This window comes from Bufo bufo, chromosome 9, assembly GCF_905171765.1.
Source record: "Bufo bufo chromosome 9, aBufBuf1.1, whole genome shotgun sequence".
NCBI classification, from domain to species: Eukaryota; Metazoa; Chordata; class Amphibia; order Anura; family Bufonidae; genus Bufo; species Bufo bufo.
The window spans coordinates 54055052-54073262 of NC_053397.1; the positions used below are offsets into that span (position 1 = coordinate 54055052).

At 43.2% G+C, this 18211-nt stretch overlaps 1 protein-coding gene across 5 annotated transcripts in view; it reads right to left on the bottom strand.

Moving 5' to 3' along the window:
* Positions 1-18211, bottom strand: part of BTBD8 (BTB domain containing 8) — a 101915-nt gene that overhangs the window by 21812 nt on the left and 61892 nt on the right. For all 5 annotated transcript variants that reach the window (XM_040406716.1, XM_040406715.1, XM_040406719.1 and 2 more), the window contains 4 exons: positions 17333-17421; positions 12944-13046; positions 5727-5909; positions 2859-2996 (listed from right to left, as the gene is read on the bottom strand). In XM_040406716.1, coding sequence (XP_040262650.1) covers positions 2859-2996; positions 5727-5909; positions 12944-13046; positions 17333-17421 — 513 coding nt within the window. The remainder of the gene's footprint in view (positions 1-2858; positions 2997-5726; positions 5910-12943; positions 13047-17332; positions 17422-18211) is intronic.

An 18211-nucleotide genomic window follows, 5' to 3' on the forward strand; every position in this document is an offset into this window, starting at 1 on the left:
CACGGATTCTACAGTGGAAAACGCTGCGGAAAAAATCTGCAACAAAATCCTGGAGATCAGTCAGGCAACTATGAATGGGTCAGAGCCACAACTCTGGATTTGGAGCTCGTCATACACTCACTGCTGTCTAATCTTCCTGCATTGCAGTCTATTGTGTACAATGAATAGCTATAAAACAAAGAGCAAAGCCTGGGATCAGTGCAAAGAAATATCCAGATGCAGAAGGGGCAAAACAGGACAACCTATTAATTCCTGTCAGACGAGGTCTGGTGCATGATGTAGTCGTGTAGAGGCTCCATACGCCGTAGTGAGGGGAGGGCTTCCGCCTCCACGCTGCACGCATCGGATTGGTTGTCAGTGATCCATAAAATTACATTTTCCCTACACATCTTTAGAATGAAAGCAGCCATGAACCATTACTACTCTACAGGTGGGCACAGCTACAGGAATCACTACTAGAAGGCTGCTTTACACAAGGCACATTCAATGTACTAATCTCCATCTCAATCGTGGATTAACCATTTAGTGAGAGACAAAACTGTTTGATAATGAAATGTGAACTACAACTGACCCAACACACATAAATGGGCGGTACGGTGGCTCAGAGCCGAATTCACCTAGGACAACATCTACATGGGTTTGTATGTTCTCCTCTGGGTACTCCACTATATAAGTGAGTAAATAATAATATACATTTACCGGTAGTTATTTAATGTATTAAAGGGGATTTCCAAGAGAATAAATTTTCCTTACAAACAAGGTCGGAATGAGCTAAAATAACAAACCATTATTACTCACCTCACTGGTTCCCCTGCGGATCCTGTTAATCTCCTCTGCCTTGGACTGGATGGACAGGCCAGCTCAGCCACTCAGGCAGTAAAAGTCATTTTCTGGATGGTGAGCCTGAGCCTAGGAAATGGAGAGGCGCGGTGACCAGAGCAGCAACGGGGAATCAGTGAGGTGAGTAATGACAGTTTGCTAGTTTATAACTTATTCTAAGGGTCCATACAGACGTTCGCATATTGCGGACCGCAAAACACTGATCGCCGGCACTTAGAGGATTCCTATTCTTGTCCGCAGCGGCGGACAAGAATAGGACATGCTCTATTTTTTTTCGCGGAGCCGCGGACCGGAACTGCAGATGCGGACAGCACACTGTGTGCTGTCTGCATCTTTTCTGGCCCCATTGAAAATGAATGGGTCTGCACCCGTTCCACATAATTGCAGAACGGATCCGGACCCATTCTATGGACGTCTGAATGGACCCTTATCCAATTTTTTAATAAAATTTCACCCAGAAAACCCCTTTAATACCAGGATCTAACTAGTATACACATTGTTGGACTGATCAAGGAGCAATTATTTGATTAATGGCGTACATGCAAGAATATTGTCTGGATTTTATATGTAACGATCAGATATAGCTAGCTATTACCTATTTTTATGTGTTTGTATTTTTGCATTCATTCTGTATTTTTATCTTAAAGGGGTTGTGCAGCAATATATATTGATAACCTATTCTCAGAATAGGTCATTAATAATCAGATCGGTGGAGTCCGACCCCTGACGATCAGCTTTTTGAAGAGGAAGCAGTGAGCGTTGATTCCTCTTCATTACAGTAAGCGTAGTCTACTGTGAAGCGGCGGCGTAGTATAATGACAACTACAAGCTCTAGTCAAGAGAATGGAGTACTTGTGATTATACTCGATTCCGAGACAGCAGTGTAATGAACAGGAAGCAGCGCGCGCACGGAGCTGATCGCAGGGGTGCCGGGTGTCGTACCTCCGCCAGTCTGATATTGATAACTTCTCCGGAGGATAAGTAAACAACATAAATTGCTGTACACCCCTTTAATTTTTCCTCATATGGTTATCTGTATGTTTATCTATTTTATATCAATATACTGTATGCTTATCTGAGGCAGCAATTTACACTTTTTTTTTTTAACAAAAAGGAGGCAGTTTTGTCATTTTTGAATTTTAATTTCTACTGTTATTCTGAGTCCCTGCTGGTCTCTACTTCCTGGTCCCTGTGGACACAAGAAAAGTGAATGCTCTAATAGTCACTGGCTGCAGCGGTGACCCACTTTAGCCATTGATTAGCTAAGTGGTCACACTTCCGTGTCAAGTAGTGGCGGGAAACAGTGAAGTTAGGTTGTTGTTTTTTTTAAGCCAATCAGGCCTTGAAAAAAAAAATAAAAAAAATTAAGGAAAAACCCCCCAGCAAATTACAGTTTTTTTAATCATAGCCAGTCGGTGTGTACCATGTAAGTTTCCTTGGAATCCAAGCAATTTGTGCTACAGCAGCTTTTCTGTTGGATCAGCCCAGACAGGCTAGTCTTGTGCATGTTCATTACCAGGGCCAGGCAGGTGTGATGATTTACACTGCCTGTTCTTGCCAATTAAAATGGAGAGGGTGCGGCAGTTTCAGAGACCGCAGAGCCCCTAGGTGCAACGGCAACACCCCTGTAGCTCCTAGAGGTTCATTTGCATATAATAAAACATCAATTTCTCAGCAATGCGGACACATATGAACATGGGACCAACACAGATGTCTTCACCTGCCAAGCGCACATGTAACAGGTCAGCCGGTGTCATAGGTACAAATCTGCTGACAGACGTCCTTTAACACTTGAAAGGCACAACACAGAAGAATCACAGCAAGTGGACTGCACAGTAAACGCATACCGGGAGATTCACACCGAAGGATTCAATATGCTGTTCCGTAATTGTTGGCGACGGCTGAAGAAATTGCTCACATAATGGTATCATGTAGCGCCTAAAAGGTATCACCCAGAGGAGAGAGTTTGGGCAGCTTTTTCTTTACATACAGCTAAATAAGAGCCCGGTGACACTTACCATTTCATTTTTAGATGCCCAAAGTAATAAGTCATCCACAGCCAGAAATAGAGAAGAGCAGTTCTGGAATGAAAGGTTTTTCTCAATTTCATTAAAAACATGTTCTAAAAGATATGGTTGGCTGCTCATCCCCTGGTCCTAAATGGGAAGAAGAAATGCAATGCTATTAATGTATTTCTGATGACAGAAATGTGACATACAGGAGAAAATCTGCTGGCAAGGTGCTGAGAATAGAAACAATTGAGTCATGGAGACCATATGGACCAAATAAAGTTGGACCGAAAGTTAAAAGGGTTTTTCATGGTTTTATAACTGATTACCTAACCTCTGGACAGGTCATCAGTATCTGATCGGTGGGGGTGGGACACCCAGGACCCCCGCCAATCAGCTGTGCGAGAAGGCACCTGCGCTCCTGTGAGGGCCACTACCTTCTCCATGCTAACCAAGCACAGCTCCATACATTGTATAGTGGCTGTGCTTGGAATTGTGCTCAGCCCCATTCACTTCTATGTGACTAAGCGCCGCCTAGGCCACGTGACCCATGAAAGTGTCATCACTGGCCTATAAAAAACTGTAAGGGGGACGCGGCGCTATTGTGAGTGCTTCTGCGATCTCAAACAGCTGATCAGCAGGTGTCCCAGGTTTCGGACCCCCACCAATCAGTTACTAATGACCTATCCACAGGATAGGTCATCAGTTATAGTGTCTTAGAAAACTCCTTTAAAGGGGATGTCTCATCACAGAAAATGGGGGGCATATCTCTAGGATATGCCCCCATTTATGGGTGCAGGTCCCACCGCTGGGACCCACACCTATATCAAGAACAGAGCCCCGAAAGTGGTGGAGGGCGCACTGCGCAGGCGCAGCTGCCCTCCATTCATTTTCTATGGGGCCGACGAAAATAGCCGAGCGCTGGCTTGGCTATTTCTGTCAGGCCCATAGAAGTGAATGGGAGCTGTGGCCGGTCATGCATGGTGCACATCCATTCACTTCTATGGGGAGCACGCTTGGTGGTGGCCGGACTGGAGTCCTCCAGCCACCACTTCGGGACTCTGTTCCCGATATAGGTGGTGGAACCCGCACCTATTAGACAACGGGGGCATATCCTAGCGATATGCCCCCATTGTGTGTGATGAGACAACCCCTTTAAGCCAAATTGTGTATGAGGTGGCTTCTTGTTGATTATATGTAAAAGTGAGAATACACAATAGGAAATCTGTATAGTGTGGCCCCAAATACACATGGATGCACTTCCATGGGCAAAAAAAGGCCCATCACTGCTCAGTAGTGATATGCTGTTCCTGCGCACATGACTGCTGAAGGCCACTAATTGGCTGCAGTGGTCTAGTGACCAAGAACAGACTATTGTCACTTTCAGTTCAGTGTAGATTGTGGAAAGCTTCCTCAATGGAATGGAGTTCATCTGGAAAAGTGAGAGTTTATTATTTTAATTTTTTCAGCACACTGCTGTCAGCTATAGTTTTTTTTTTGTAAATTAGGCTGGACAACACCTTTAAAGGGATTTTCAAGGACATGAAAGTTTTTTGTTTAGTAAATGCACATAAATATAACTTACTGATATAGTTCAACTGTACTGATTTAAAGAGGACCGGTCACCTCTCCTGACATGTCCACTTTAACCCCCAAGTAATAACTATTCTGGAGTATCTATTCTTATGGCTCTATGTTGTGCCATGCTCTTATTATTCCTACTAGAAGTTATGAATGAATTACTAGCCGTGTACAATGACAGTCCAGATGGGTGTTACCAGTTAGAGGTGTGCCCCTGCACAGTCTGACTCTATCCAGTCAGTGCTGCCTGTGTCAGACTGTGCATCCCACGGGTGCAAAATCCGGTAATGTGGGGCCAAGTCAACACCTTGAACTCTTTGTCATGTTCCTCAAACCATTCCTGGATATTTTTTGCAGCTTGGCAGGACTTATTATCCTCCAACATTAAACAAATCACAGCCAAAAATGTGTGTTAATGCAGCAACAAACACCAAGAGCACACATATTCAAAATATCAAATGTTATTATATACCATAATTACATTGTAGACACAACAAAACCCATAAGGGACAGATTATGCAGGAGAGAATATGGAAACAATGTGTGTCCCCCGATTACACTGAACTGGTAAGGACACAAAGACACAAAGGCAATAACATTAAATTATAACCATCATGGATAAGTAACAAACACTGCCGAATCCTACACCCACCCAGCATCCATCAATAACACTCCATCTCAGAGGGCACAATGCCTAACTGTGTAGTAGAGACAAGTGCCTGCACCCCCGAGCGGGAATGCTAACAAGTCCCCAACACAATATTACTCTTGAGCAGCCTAATAACATACATGGACACAACTGTGGGCATACCAACCAGCAATCAGGAGACACACCACCCCGACGTATGTTTTGCCCCCAAGAGGAAGCAAAGTTTTTCCAGATGACACCGGAGAGACTGATCCGGCATTTCAATGCATTTGTCATACGGATCTGACAAATGCCATCAGTTTGCATATGGATTGACGGATCCGGCAGGCAGTTCCGGCGACAGAAGTGTATAAGTACCCTTACATTTATCACTGGCGCTGAATGCACCGAAGTTATGGAGAGGCCGGCGCCCCTTCATAACTCCAGTGGATGCACCACCAGCTTAGGGGTTTATTAAGACCAACATCTAAAACGCTGGACTTAATAAATGTGCCCCTAAAGTTGCATGGGGACCTACAGCAATCAAAAGGTTCAAGGATTTATAACAACTTTCTAAAAAATTAATGATATATGAAACAAAATTAAAAACTATCTTTGTGGCGCAATGGACGGCCATATCACAACAGAAAGAAATGAGTTTGATTTACCTGTAATAAATTAGCAAAACTTTCACTTTTTATTATTTGGGAGAAGTTTGCCACAATAAATTTCACACATTCTTCCTGTAATTCTGATGCCAAATTTCGTGCCCTTTCTGCCCACTTCACCCCTGGAAGACTGTTGATTAGCCTGTCACTTTCCATCAACAGAAACGCTGCATTCCTGTAAGACTGAAGAACAAAGGATATTGTGACACTCCGAAGGAATTCTGAAAATGCAACACAAAGAAACCAGCCAGTGCCATCTGCTTTGTTCTTAGTGAACTAACGTTGGGGAGAGAGAGGATCTCACGTACTGATAGCACAGTCTGGTATGTCAGACTCGACAGACAATGCTGTGTGCATACCCTTGTGTCACTAAAAAACAGAGCTGACAGCAAGACTGTCACTGCTTGAACTAAAAAGGTCAAATTGACAGACAACAGAAAAAGCAAACTGCGAACTGCTCCACCAAAACATATTTACTGTAAATTAAAGTGTTGCTTATTAAAAACTCTTTACAGCTGAAAGATGAATAAAGCATTCGTTATATACAAATGATCATTAACCTTTCAACAAAATTTGCATAAATCAATAGTACAGGCAAACATACGGAACTTTGTAATATAGCTTATCAGAGAAAATGCCTCTTTCTCCACATACAGTATCAGCCACTTATTGTCCTCCCTCCGAAATTAACAGTCTGAATATTCTCCACTAAATTTATTTTGAGAGACCAAGCCAGACTGTCAAATCTCTAAAGGATCAGTTCTGTTGTCTACAGAAAGGGGAGGTGAAGGAGGAGTGAGCTGCAGGCAGAGAGGCTGCAGCAGCTTTACTCACATCACTACTGTTCAGTACTTCTCTATCATATCCTAGATGGTGCTCTTGAGTGATTCTGAGAGAGATAACGGCCAGAATCTCTTGTTTTCTTTGTGTGCAATGTATGGGTGATATCATAGCCGTTACCTCAGGGACAAATGAGAATTATAGATGGAGTCTGTAGGGAAAAATGCTAAAAATGCAGAATACAAGTCATATAATTGCCAGATATAGTGTCCTTCTTTAGGTACACACACAACAGCTTACTGAGGATTTTTTTCCATGTCATGTCACTTTCTTGATGCAGTTTCCACGTGGAAAACAATGGAGGATTAGACTACGGCTACACATTCACCTTTGCCACAATCACTGTAGCAGTGCAGTCATTAAAGTGAATGGGGGGGGCGCAATGCAACTGACCAGCTGCAATAGCTGCAACCACAGAATCACAAAAAATCAGCAGTGTTGGATTTTTTGGCAGTAACTTGTGACTTGCACTGTGACCCCATGCAGCTCAATAGATGCGCTGCCGCACACAGATTAGCCCCATTTAACGCGGATCCGCATCTGTTGTAGTTGCAAATATCCAGGGCAAATACAAATTGGATTTTTATGATGTTGATTTCTACGAAGTGGTCCATAGAGTCATCAGGACGTCTCAGAACAATGACGGAATGATCAGTGTGGACCCACCCATTTTAGTTTGATTGACATGCTCCTATCAGGTAACGTCATTGGCTAAGATCCCATGCAAGGAGGATGTCAACCAAACTAAGATGGGCGGGTTCACAGTGCTGATTCTGTGCTCCACCATTGCTCTGGGATGCCCCGATAACTCCATGGACCAGGTTTACATAGGGAGTGCTGAGAGTTTCACTGAGTTACACTCCTCTCGAGCTAAAAATAATTTTTTCAATTGGTCATTATTAAAGATTTTGAGCCCCTTTCTTTTTTTTAAATTCTGTTTATTTGGAGCAGATTCACAAAATACAAGGCAAGGGTCATGAACCCGCATATCATACATTAAACATGCTTTCCCCCCCTGGCTTCTGGAGGAAGTCAGGGAGTCACATACAGTAACATAAGGAACATTAGTTTAATATGCATGAATCTGACTGCATTTTTTATTTTAATTTAAAAGTAGTAGGAACAGAAATAATAAAGAAAAGAAAGGGAAGAGGGGAAAGGGAGAGAGATATAGGGGGGAGGGGAGGCAGGACTATACTGCCAGGGGTCCCAGAGTATTACCTAGAGATGCTCTAAGATACCATGAAGTGTACTGAAAGGGTTTAACCAATTCTCTAATTTCTACCATATTAAAGTGTGCAATAATAAAAGTGCGCCACTTATTAAAGAATTTGGAAGCTGAACTTTCTTTGTGCCTAGATGCTTCAATCCTTTCATATCCCAAAAGAACTTTCAATTCAGAGATCACAGCAGGAATGTCTGGCATGGCATCTGTGAGCCATCTCTGGAGCAAGTCCCTTTTGGCTACTAACAAGACCGAGTGTAATAAAATCGGTATCTTAGTTGGGTTCTCCAGACGGATATAATGGAAAACCAAGGTCTGGGGTTCCATAGGTAACTCCACCAACCAGTTAGTCTTGATATACTCAATCACAGCGGTCCAAAATTTGACTACCTCAGGACATGTCCAAATGCCATGCCAGAAATCCGTAGCAGCCAATTTACAATTAGGACAATGTGTGATACGGTCTGGAAACTGGGGAGAGGCTGGAAAGTTAAAACCATAGATTGCCTGATGCATCATTCTAAAAAACGTTTCACGCCAAATCTCACCAATCACGCACTGACGTACCTTACTCCAACCTTCCAGGATCTTTACCCCAATCTCATCATCCATAGTGATGTGCTCCCACTTCTTAAAAAGAGTGGAAACCTTGGCTTTCGTGAAATTTCCTGAAAAGGCCCTATACAACCTAGAGAGAGAAACTGTTTGGGGGGAGAAACTAAGGAGTTTTTGGTCACCTCCCTCGATAGATCACGCAATCTATGTGAGCAGAAACCCACAATCTGCATTATTTGCAAGAAATGGGAATCCGGTAAGGCATATTTTTCCTTCAGTTCTTTTGGAGTTAGCCAACGTTTTTCCCCTTGATGCATCAGATGTTCCGCCCTAGTCAAACCCCTAGATATCCACAGCTCAGAAGGTCTCAGACTAGTTCCTGACGGAAATTCTGGATGACCCCATAGCGGCATCCATTTAGAGATTGCATGAGGCAGATTTACTGTCTTCCTAACCGCCTTCCAGGTTGCTATCGTATCTCTCAATAAAAGCGAGGATTTAATTTCCCCAGGTAATGCGGCCAAGTTAGAGTGGAGGCACGATACCAGGTTCCATGGAGCTACCAGGTTTTGCTCCACTTCCCTATTAGAGAAAAGATCAGTATTATGCACCCAATCCGAAACATGACGCATAAGACATGCCAGATTGTAACCCCGTACATTCGGGAATTTCACTCCTCCTTCTGGTTTCCATAACATAAGCTTCGAAAGAGAGATACGAGGGCGTCTGCCTGACCACAGAAACGTGGTAAAAGCCTTGTTTAGAGCTTGAGCCCCTTTCTCTGTATAGCTTTGAGATTCTCTGGTAGCAGGCTCTGTATTTTCATAAAAAAAAATTGCCAGATGGCGGACGTGATGACGCGCCCTCCTCCTCCTGATCTGCCCGCCCGATCCGGACGCCGCTCAGACAGTGCTCCATGCCTACTGCTTTGCGCTCTTATGCACCTAGATATTGAGACTCCTGTCCAGAGGATAGATCATCAGTTTAAAAAAACTGCAGAACCCCTTTAAGTATTCCTTCTTCTACCCAGCCAAACTTCGGTTAATATTCAATGGAGCAACTTACTACTTTGACACTCCAGCCCTTGCCATTGATTGGCTAGACCGGAACAATGTTTGAGTAGTGTTGTAATTTTTTTTGTCTTTCTATTCTTTTCGGATTGTTTTTCGGCAAAAGCAGGATTAGTGGGGAGGGGGGATGGTCTGAGTAGAGAGGTCTGCTTGTTGATAGTAGCAGATCATGGGGTTTTGGGGGGAGGATAGAGGTTCTGTGGGTGGGTAGCGATGAGTCTCTTCGGATGGATAATGGGAGGGGTTGGGTTTTAGGAGTTTTATTTTATTTTTGGATCTGCCTTGCTGATCATATGTCTAAGAATTCTGACCTGGAATGTACGGGGACTTGCGGATAAGTTAAAGAGACAGGCAGTCTTTGATTTAGTTCAGAGACATTTACTGGCGGTTGTTTGTTTACTAGAAACCCACTGTACTGAAGAGACAACGGCGTGGATTAGTAGAGGATGGGTATAGCAGGCATTTCATTCAACCTTCACCAGTTACTCTAGAGGAGTGACGGTCTTTCAAGGGCTTTTTTTTTTTTTATAGCTGGACGGCTTTGGTTATTCTCTCAATGGGAGAAAAGTGTTCTGTGCAAGATGTTGGTGAAACGTTCCCCATATGATAATATTTTCACCCTGCTGGAATCTGGGCGATTAATAATTAATTACAAGAATATAGAGTAACTTGAAAGTTATTTACTAGATCCTGGACCACTATTAGAAGATGGTTGGAGATTAAGGGTTCTCTTTCGTGCTCTCCTCTTTGGTATAATTTCTATCTACATGACTTTGATAAGTTAGCGGGGGATACGTTTTGGCAAAAAAGTTATATTATTTATGTTTCACAGGTGGTGAAAAATGGAGAGATACTCCCTTTCTCTTGTTTATCACAAACGGGGAATCATTTAAATTGGTTTAGGTATTTTCAGATACGTTCAGCAATTTCTAATGTAAAAGAAACCTCACTGTTAGATATAGATACTACTTCACCTTTGAATAAGCGGATAGGGAATTTAGGTTTGAAGTGTAAGATTTCACAACTATATAAATTATTAGTAGAGGCACTATTTAATGAGGTTGTTTCTCCGGGCCCAAGGGCTTGGGGAACCGACTGCCCAACTGTTTCGGTAGAGGATTGGTAAAATATATTAGGTGATTTAAAGGGAACCTGTCACCGGGATTTTGTGTATAGAACTGAGGACATGGGTTGCTAGATGGCCGCTAGCACATCCGCAATACCCAGTCCTCATAGCTCTGTGTGCTTTTAACCTGACTCATCTCACATACAGGACTCATCTCAGGTTAATTTGCATATGTATCAAATCGTTTTTTTTACACAATAAAAGCACACAGAGCTATGGGGACTGGGTATTGTGGATGTGCTAGCGGCCATCTAGCAACCCATGTCCTCAGCTCTATACCCAAAATCCAGGTGACAGGTTCCCTTTAAGACTAGTATCACACAATTTGAATCATATATTAGTACAGTTTAATATCCTACATAGAGTATATATCAAGCCAATATGGCTTAAAAAATGGGGTTTACGGGATTCTGCGAATTGTCCACGATGTGATTCACAGATGACGGGTTTTTTGCATATGCTTTGGCTGTGTCCAGATTTAAAAGTTTATTGGGGTTTAATTCATAAGTTTATTATTCAAAAATTGAGGATACCACTTCCGTTTTCAGCGGAATGCTGGATATTGGGAGATTTATCCAAGGTAAATTGTCATAAGTATAAAAAGATGCTTTTGATCAGAATTATGTTTTGGCCAGACTCTTGATTACTCGAGTCTGGATGTCACATAATACCCAAACTGTAAGGAGTGGCTACAACTTGTGAATAAGGTTAAGAGATAGGAGAGGGTCTTATATATCCAGAGAGATTCTGAGGAAAAATGGTCTAGGATATGGGGGTTGTGGAAGTGGTAGCTTCCTACTGATCCCCTCCCCCCATTGTCCATCTTAACTATTGCCCATCCTTATTATTATTATTAATGCTACTATTATTACTATAGAGACGCATCGCAAGGGAGGGTAGGGTTGGTTTGAATAGGGGAAAAAAATGGGGGATGATGATGGATGAAGTTATTCTTTAATTATGTATGTTATAATTTTGTTGTTTCTTAAATAAAAATTATTGTAATAAAAAAAAAAAAAAAAAAATTGCCCTTAAAGGTGTACATAGCCTTTAAAGGTGTTTTCCGAGACTTTAATCCTCAGGATAGGTCATCGGTATCTTTTCTGTGGGAGTCCAACATCCGGGACCCCCATCAATCAGCTCTTTCAGAAGGCACTGCACAACTGTGAGCAGCGTGGCCTTCTCCCTGCTTACCAAGAATAGTGCTGTACATTGTATAGCGGCTGTGCTTGGTATTCTGCTCAGGCCATTTGACCAATGAACATGTCATCACTGGCCTAGGAAAAGCTGAGAGAAGGCCGCGGCACTACTGCGAGCGCCATTGCCTTCTCAAACAGCTGATCGGCGTGGGTCCCAGGTGTTGGACTCCCACCGATCACGAGGATAGGTCATTAGTATTGAAGTCTCAGAAAACACCTTTAAAAGCTATGTACACACTCGGGGGCAATTAAAAAAAAATATATATAATACAAAGCCTGCTACTAGAGAATCTCAAAGCTGTACAGAGAAAGGGACTCAAAAGTTTTTAATAAAGACCAATTGAAAAAAATAATTTTTAGCTAAAAAAAAAGTTACAATGCAATAATAAAAGAAAAATAAATTGTCCCCAAAGGTGTACACAGCCTTTAACATAACAAAATTTGCCGACAGGATCCTGTATTATCCCGTACCACAATGGTTATTTGGAGACTAAAGGAACACACCCAAAGTGAATCAAACCCTACAAGCAGGCTGTGTCACATGCCATCTATATGGTTTCTAATAAGTAGATGTTTGTAGAAGCAACCTAGACCAGAAATATCACAGTAACACTAGGGTGACAGTGTCGTTGCAGCACATTTTAAAACATGTCAGTCATTCGCAGGCACTGGTCCTCACATTACTGGTACAGAGAATTAATTTCGGTCCTGGAGGCACTGACCTATTTAAAAACCCTTGTTCACAAAAAGACAGGAACAGAATCACTGAGTTAGCAGCTAATTTTAACTTTGGTCTGAATAAATAGATGATAGATAATTCAGTTTATCCAGGGAGCACCACATCTGCTGGATAAGCTTAATTGACTGTGTCTATGATGTTGCACAAAATTTTAATTTTTTTTCCTCCACGTATATTGAGGCAATGCCTTTTGCTTGCAGAATCTGGTATAAAAATACAGACACAACTAAAGGATTTGGCAGTGTTTATAGGATAGCAGGCAAATCTTGTTAGGTTTTAGCAGCATCTACATGCATCACTGACCGTGTCCAATTTAATATATTAGAAAAACTCATCTTCTAGGGCAGCCAAAAGCGACTGAGCACGGAAACTAAATGTCACGCCCCCAACCACCAGCTAAACAATGCTGCTGGATGCCTCGCTATAGAGAAGAGATAAAGGCAGTTAGCTGATTTATACTCACGAGTGACTGCACCAACACATTAAGGCAGCTTTTCTGCAAGTCCACCGGCAAATTAGCAAAGTTTCGCTCAGACCAACATTTCACAAAATACTTCTCAACCCACCTAATTTACAAGGGTGAAAAAACAAAGGGACAAAAAGAAAAGCTGTGAAAACAAACCTGCACCAAAACAGTTACAGTAAAGCGATACTGACCCCCAAAATGTACAGAAGGGTCACCTTGCTAAGCCTCAGCAGGCAGCAATATTTTGCAATTGAGTTTCTAAACAGGACTTTTAGGATGTGGCCTAAAGCATGATTACCCTCTAATCTCATATGACAATGTGCCAAAACATCAACAAACATGCAATATTAGAAACTTCAGATAAGCCGCCAGCTATAGGTTTAAGGACTATAGGATCCATCTCAAAAGAGAGAAAGATCTTTACGTAAACCTTAAAAGGGAACGTGTCATCTGAAAATAACTTTTGTTTTTATGTTAAACATGTTTTGAAATAATTTTGGCGATGTTATTTTTAATCGTCTTTGTGACTACCCTATAATCCTGCAGTTTTCACATTGGCTACTAATAAGCTACACTTTATGGTCTGTACAGATCACTTTTCAGCAGTCATGTCGTTATCATCACAGGAAAGATTACAATGTCAATTATATATAGACAACAAAAGATCCATTCACGTTCTCCAACAGCCCCCTGCCCCCCCCCCCCCCCCATGTGCCGAGCCGCTCAAAAGGTAATATACTTACCCTACTCCATGTGCTGCTCCTGGTCCCTGCACCGCCGCTGCTGCTTCTCCCTATACACGGATGAAAACATCTGGTGTCGAAGGGGGTGGGGGGGACCAGCCAATGTCACCCACGATGCTAGGGAGGCTTGTCCCTGTCCACGCCTGCCATTGGCTCCCCCCCCCCCCCTTCCTGACACCAGATGTTTTCATCCATGTACAGGGAGAAGCAGCAGCGGCGGTGCAGAGACCAGGAGCAGCACATGGAGCGGTGAGGGCCCGGCACATGGGGGGGGGGGCCTGTTGGAGAACTTGGATAACCCCTTTAACAGCAGCTAATGGTCAAAGCTTATTTACTCCTTCTCTGCACAATGACCTCTGCACGGGTCACAGAGCATGTCTAGTAAACTCTCCCATGGAAGTCAATGCATCCTCTCCCATCTATTGTGTCTTTAGGCCCTTTCACAGAAACGAGTTTTCCACGCGGGTGCAATGCGTGAAGTGAATGCATAGCACCCGCACTGAATCCTGACCCACTCATTTCAAAGGGTCTGTGCCCGAGCGCTGTTTTTCACGCATCATTTCTGCGTTGCGTGACAATTGCAACATGTTCAATATTCTGCGTTTTTTATGCAGCCCTGGCCCCATATAAGTGAATGGGGCTTCAATTAAAAACACATTGCATCTGGATATGCAATGTGTAGGAGATGTCGTCTCACAAATGCAAACAGATGCATTTGTGAGACGAATCCGCATGCATTGCAATACCGGATCCGTCTTTTCGGTTGTTATTCTGAAAAATGGATCCGGTATTTATTTTCTTCACAGATTTAATGGTCTACGCATGCGTGGACGAAAAGAATGGATCCGTTTTGCCAGAACACTTGGGGCTGGATCAGGCATTAATGCATTACAATGGAAATTAATGCTGGATCCGGCATTCCGGCAAGTGTTTCTCTGCCCAAAAAACGTAAGAGGGACTGAACTGATGCATCCTGAACGGATTGCTCTCCATTTAGAATGCATTAGGATAAAACTTATCATTTTTTTCCCGGTATTGAGCCCCTAGGACGGAACTGAATGCCGGAAAACAAAAACTCTAGTGTGAAAGTACCCTAATTCTTGAGGTTTTTTTTCCACGCGCATGAAAAACGCATCAAAACTGGTTGCACTCGCACCTGAATAAACCTGAAACACTGAATGCAGTTGCAAACAAATCTGACTGAACGCATACTGACACAATCCGTATCGTTCATGTGAAATAGGCCTCAGCCACTGATGACTGCATATCTCTAAATGCTGTTCAAAACAGCTCAGACAAGATGTCCTCCCCCCATAATGATGTTCTGGAAAATATAGTAAATAAAAAAATCTACAATTAGAAAATAAAAACATTATAAAAAAAGAATATGTGTCACTATTAGATTTTAACTGGCAGAAAAAAAAAATGATAGTAGGAGAAGAAGAGGACGACTCTTTCAGTGGTGCTACCGCAGCGAATAATCCCATATAGAACAGGTGGTCTGACACTATTTTCCACGCGTTTCGAGACTGCACAGGTCCCTTCTTCAGGCACATGACAACAGGTGCCGAAACGCGTAGCAAACACAACTATCAAAGTGTGAAACTGCCTGTTCCATATCGGATTTTTAGCGCCACTGAAAGAGTCCTCCTCTTCTTACTGTTCCTACTGTTTGGAAGTCTGGTCCGGCTGTGAAACTGGTGAAGATCGTATGCAGCACCTTATGAATTGTTAGCCCCTCTGCCCAGAGCACAATGCATAAGGGTCCATTCACACATCCGTAGTGTGTTTTGTGGATCCACTGATCCGCAAAACACGGACACCGGCAATGTGTGTTCTGCGTTTTGCGGACCGCACATCGCCGGCACTAATAGAATATACCTATTCTTGTCCGCACTTGCAGACACGAATAGGACATGTTCAATTTCTTTCAGGAACGGAATTGCGGACCCGGAAGTGCGGGTCCGCAATTCCATATCCGGGCAGCACATTGAGCGGCCCCATCGAAATAAATGGGTCCGCATTTCCGTTCCGCAAAATTGCGGACGTGTGAATGGGGCCTTAAGGTGAGCAGCAATGCCTTGAGCAGCCGTTTGTTGTCTATGATATATTCTCCATCTCATAGCGGACACATTCCCTTTATAGAGCAACTAAACTTTTGAATACATTTTTGTTAACATGTCCCTAATGCCCCAATAACAGTTTTTTTTAAATATACTTTATTAATGTATTTTGTATGTTTAAAGGGTTTCTATCACTTCGTTTCACCTATTTAGCTTTCAGACACTAGCGATCCGCTAGTGTCTGCTTTATCTAACCATCCTAATATAAGAGCTTATTGTCCTGCCGTTTAGCTAAAAAAAGAACTTATATAGATATGCAAATGAGCCTCTAGGTGCTATGGGGGCGTGATTAGCACCTAGAGGCTCCGTCTACCTTAACAAACTGCCGCCGCCCAGCGCGTCCCTCCAGCCCGCCCATCTCCTCCGGAATGCGATGCGCCTCGTATTCGGCGCATGCGCAGTGAATGTCTGATCGCTTCCCTGCTCAGACATCTCCACTGCGCCTGCGCCGATGACGTCATAGTGCTCCGAGGAACAGGCGCAGTGGAGATGTCTGAGCAGGGAAGCATCAGACATTCACTGCGCATGCGCAGAACAGAGACGCGCACGGAGAGGATCGCTTCAGCTGGAGATGGGCGGGCTGGAGGGACGCGCTGGGCGGCGGCAGTTTGTTAAGGTAGACGGAGCCTCTAGGTGCTAATCACGCCCCCATAGCACCTAGAGGCTCATTTGCATATCTATATAAGTTCTTTTTTTAGCTAAACGGCAGGACAATAAGCTCTTATATTAGGATGGTTAGATAAAGCAGACACTAGCGGATCGCTAGTGTCTGAAAGCTAAATAGGTGAAACGAAGTGATAGAAACCCTTTAATAGACTCCCCCCAACCCCCTAAAGTGCACCTTTTCCTGTACGCTTAAAATTGACTTTTCTGTACACCGCTGACTTCTCGGCGGTGTACGGAGTACAGGCTGTACAGTTTATGAATGGGGCCGCATCGCAGGGAGTACGGGCAGGAGCACATATTGCTGTTCCTGCCCGTGTCCCCCAGAGGTTCACTAAATGCTGGCATAGCACATGGATACCCTTGTAACCACCTGCTATGCCAGGATTAGCTGAGCAGAGCGGGCTCCTACCTGCTCCGTTAAGATAAAAGCTGACATGCAGGACTCTTAGCTTAGCGAAGCAGGAGCCCGCTCCGCTCAGCTACTCCTGGCATAGTACATGGTTACAGTATACCCATGTGCTATGCCAGGATTTGGAAAACCTCCGGGGGGGGACACGGGCAGGAACAGCAATGTGTGCACCTGCCCGTACTCCCTGCGATGCTGCCCCATTCATAAAATGTCAACTCCGTACACCTCTCAGAAGTCAGTGGTGTACACAAAAGTCCACTTTAAGTGCACGGGGAAAAGTGCACTTTGGGGTCTATTAAAAATACAATAATAAAGTATATTACAAAAACTGTTATTAGGGCATTAGGGACAGGTTAACAAAATGTATTAAAAAGTTTAGTTACTCTTTAAATGTAACAGGAAAACTGAAAATTGTTAATGAATTGCTGCTATATTCCATACTCACTCCATACATGACGTGTACAATGGCTCCTCTCCCACCAAATGAGCAATATGCAGGCATTCCAACACAGACTGCTGCATCCCGGCCACAGGCTAAAACACAAGCAATGGAAATAAGTAACTCTCAAAAGACAAACAAAGGCATTTCAAGTCATTAAAAAACAAAACTGAATTCAATAGAGGTCAATCACGTACACATTGTCACCAACAATTCCCACGATCTATTAGTAAAAAGTGTTTATGAGATGGTTTACTTCCTACAAGTCCGGCTCAAGAAACAAGCTTATTGTTGCAAGAGAACAAAGGACGTCTATAGCCTTCAAAGACGGACTCTTCCCACCATATGGGAGCTGTGGAAGACGAGGACTGTACTTTCAACCAGAAGTAAAAGGATTCCGTAGGTTTTTACATATAGAGCTCAAATCTCTGAGAGGTGAATGTGTGACAACTTTCCAAAAGGCATAAAGTGACATTGCGATGTGGTCATGTACACTGCAGCGTGCGACACACGGGTAAATAATCGCCCTCCTGCAGCTTTAATTTCAGCAGATCAGCACTTATTTAGACACTTGATAACTTTCAACAATGAAACACATTGGCCCAGATTTCCTAATGTGTCTGCGCCTAGAACCTGTCTCAAAAGTGGCGCATTTTGGCACAACTAAGGTTTCTAAATTTTTCAAGTCACTCAAAAAGTGGGTGGCGCTTAGTGTGAGGGGTGTGTCTTCACTGGAAAGTGGGCATGACCTAAGACTCACTATTTTACGCCACAATTCTGGTACAAACTTCTGTCCCAAAGAAGGCCAACCAACAGTTGGTATAGAGTTACACAAAAAAGTGTCTATCCCTCTCCCTACATTTATCATCCAGCCTGAGCCTCTGT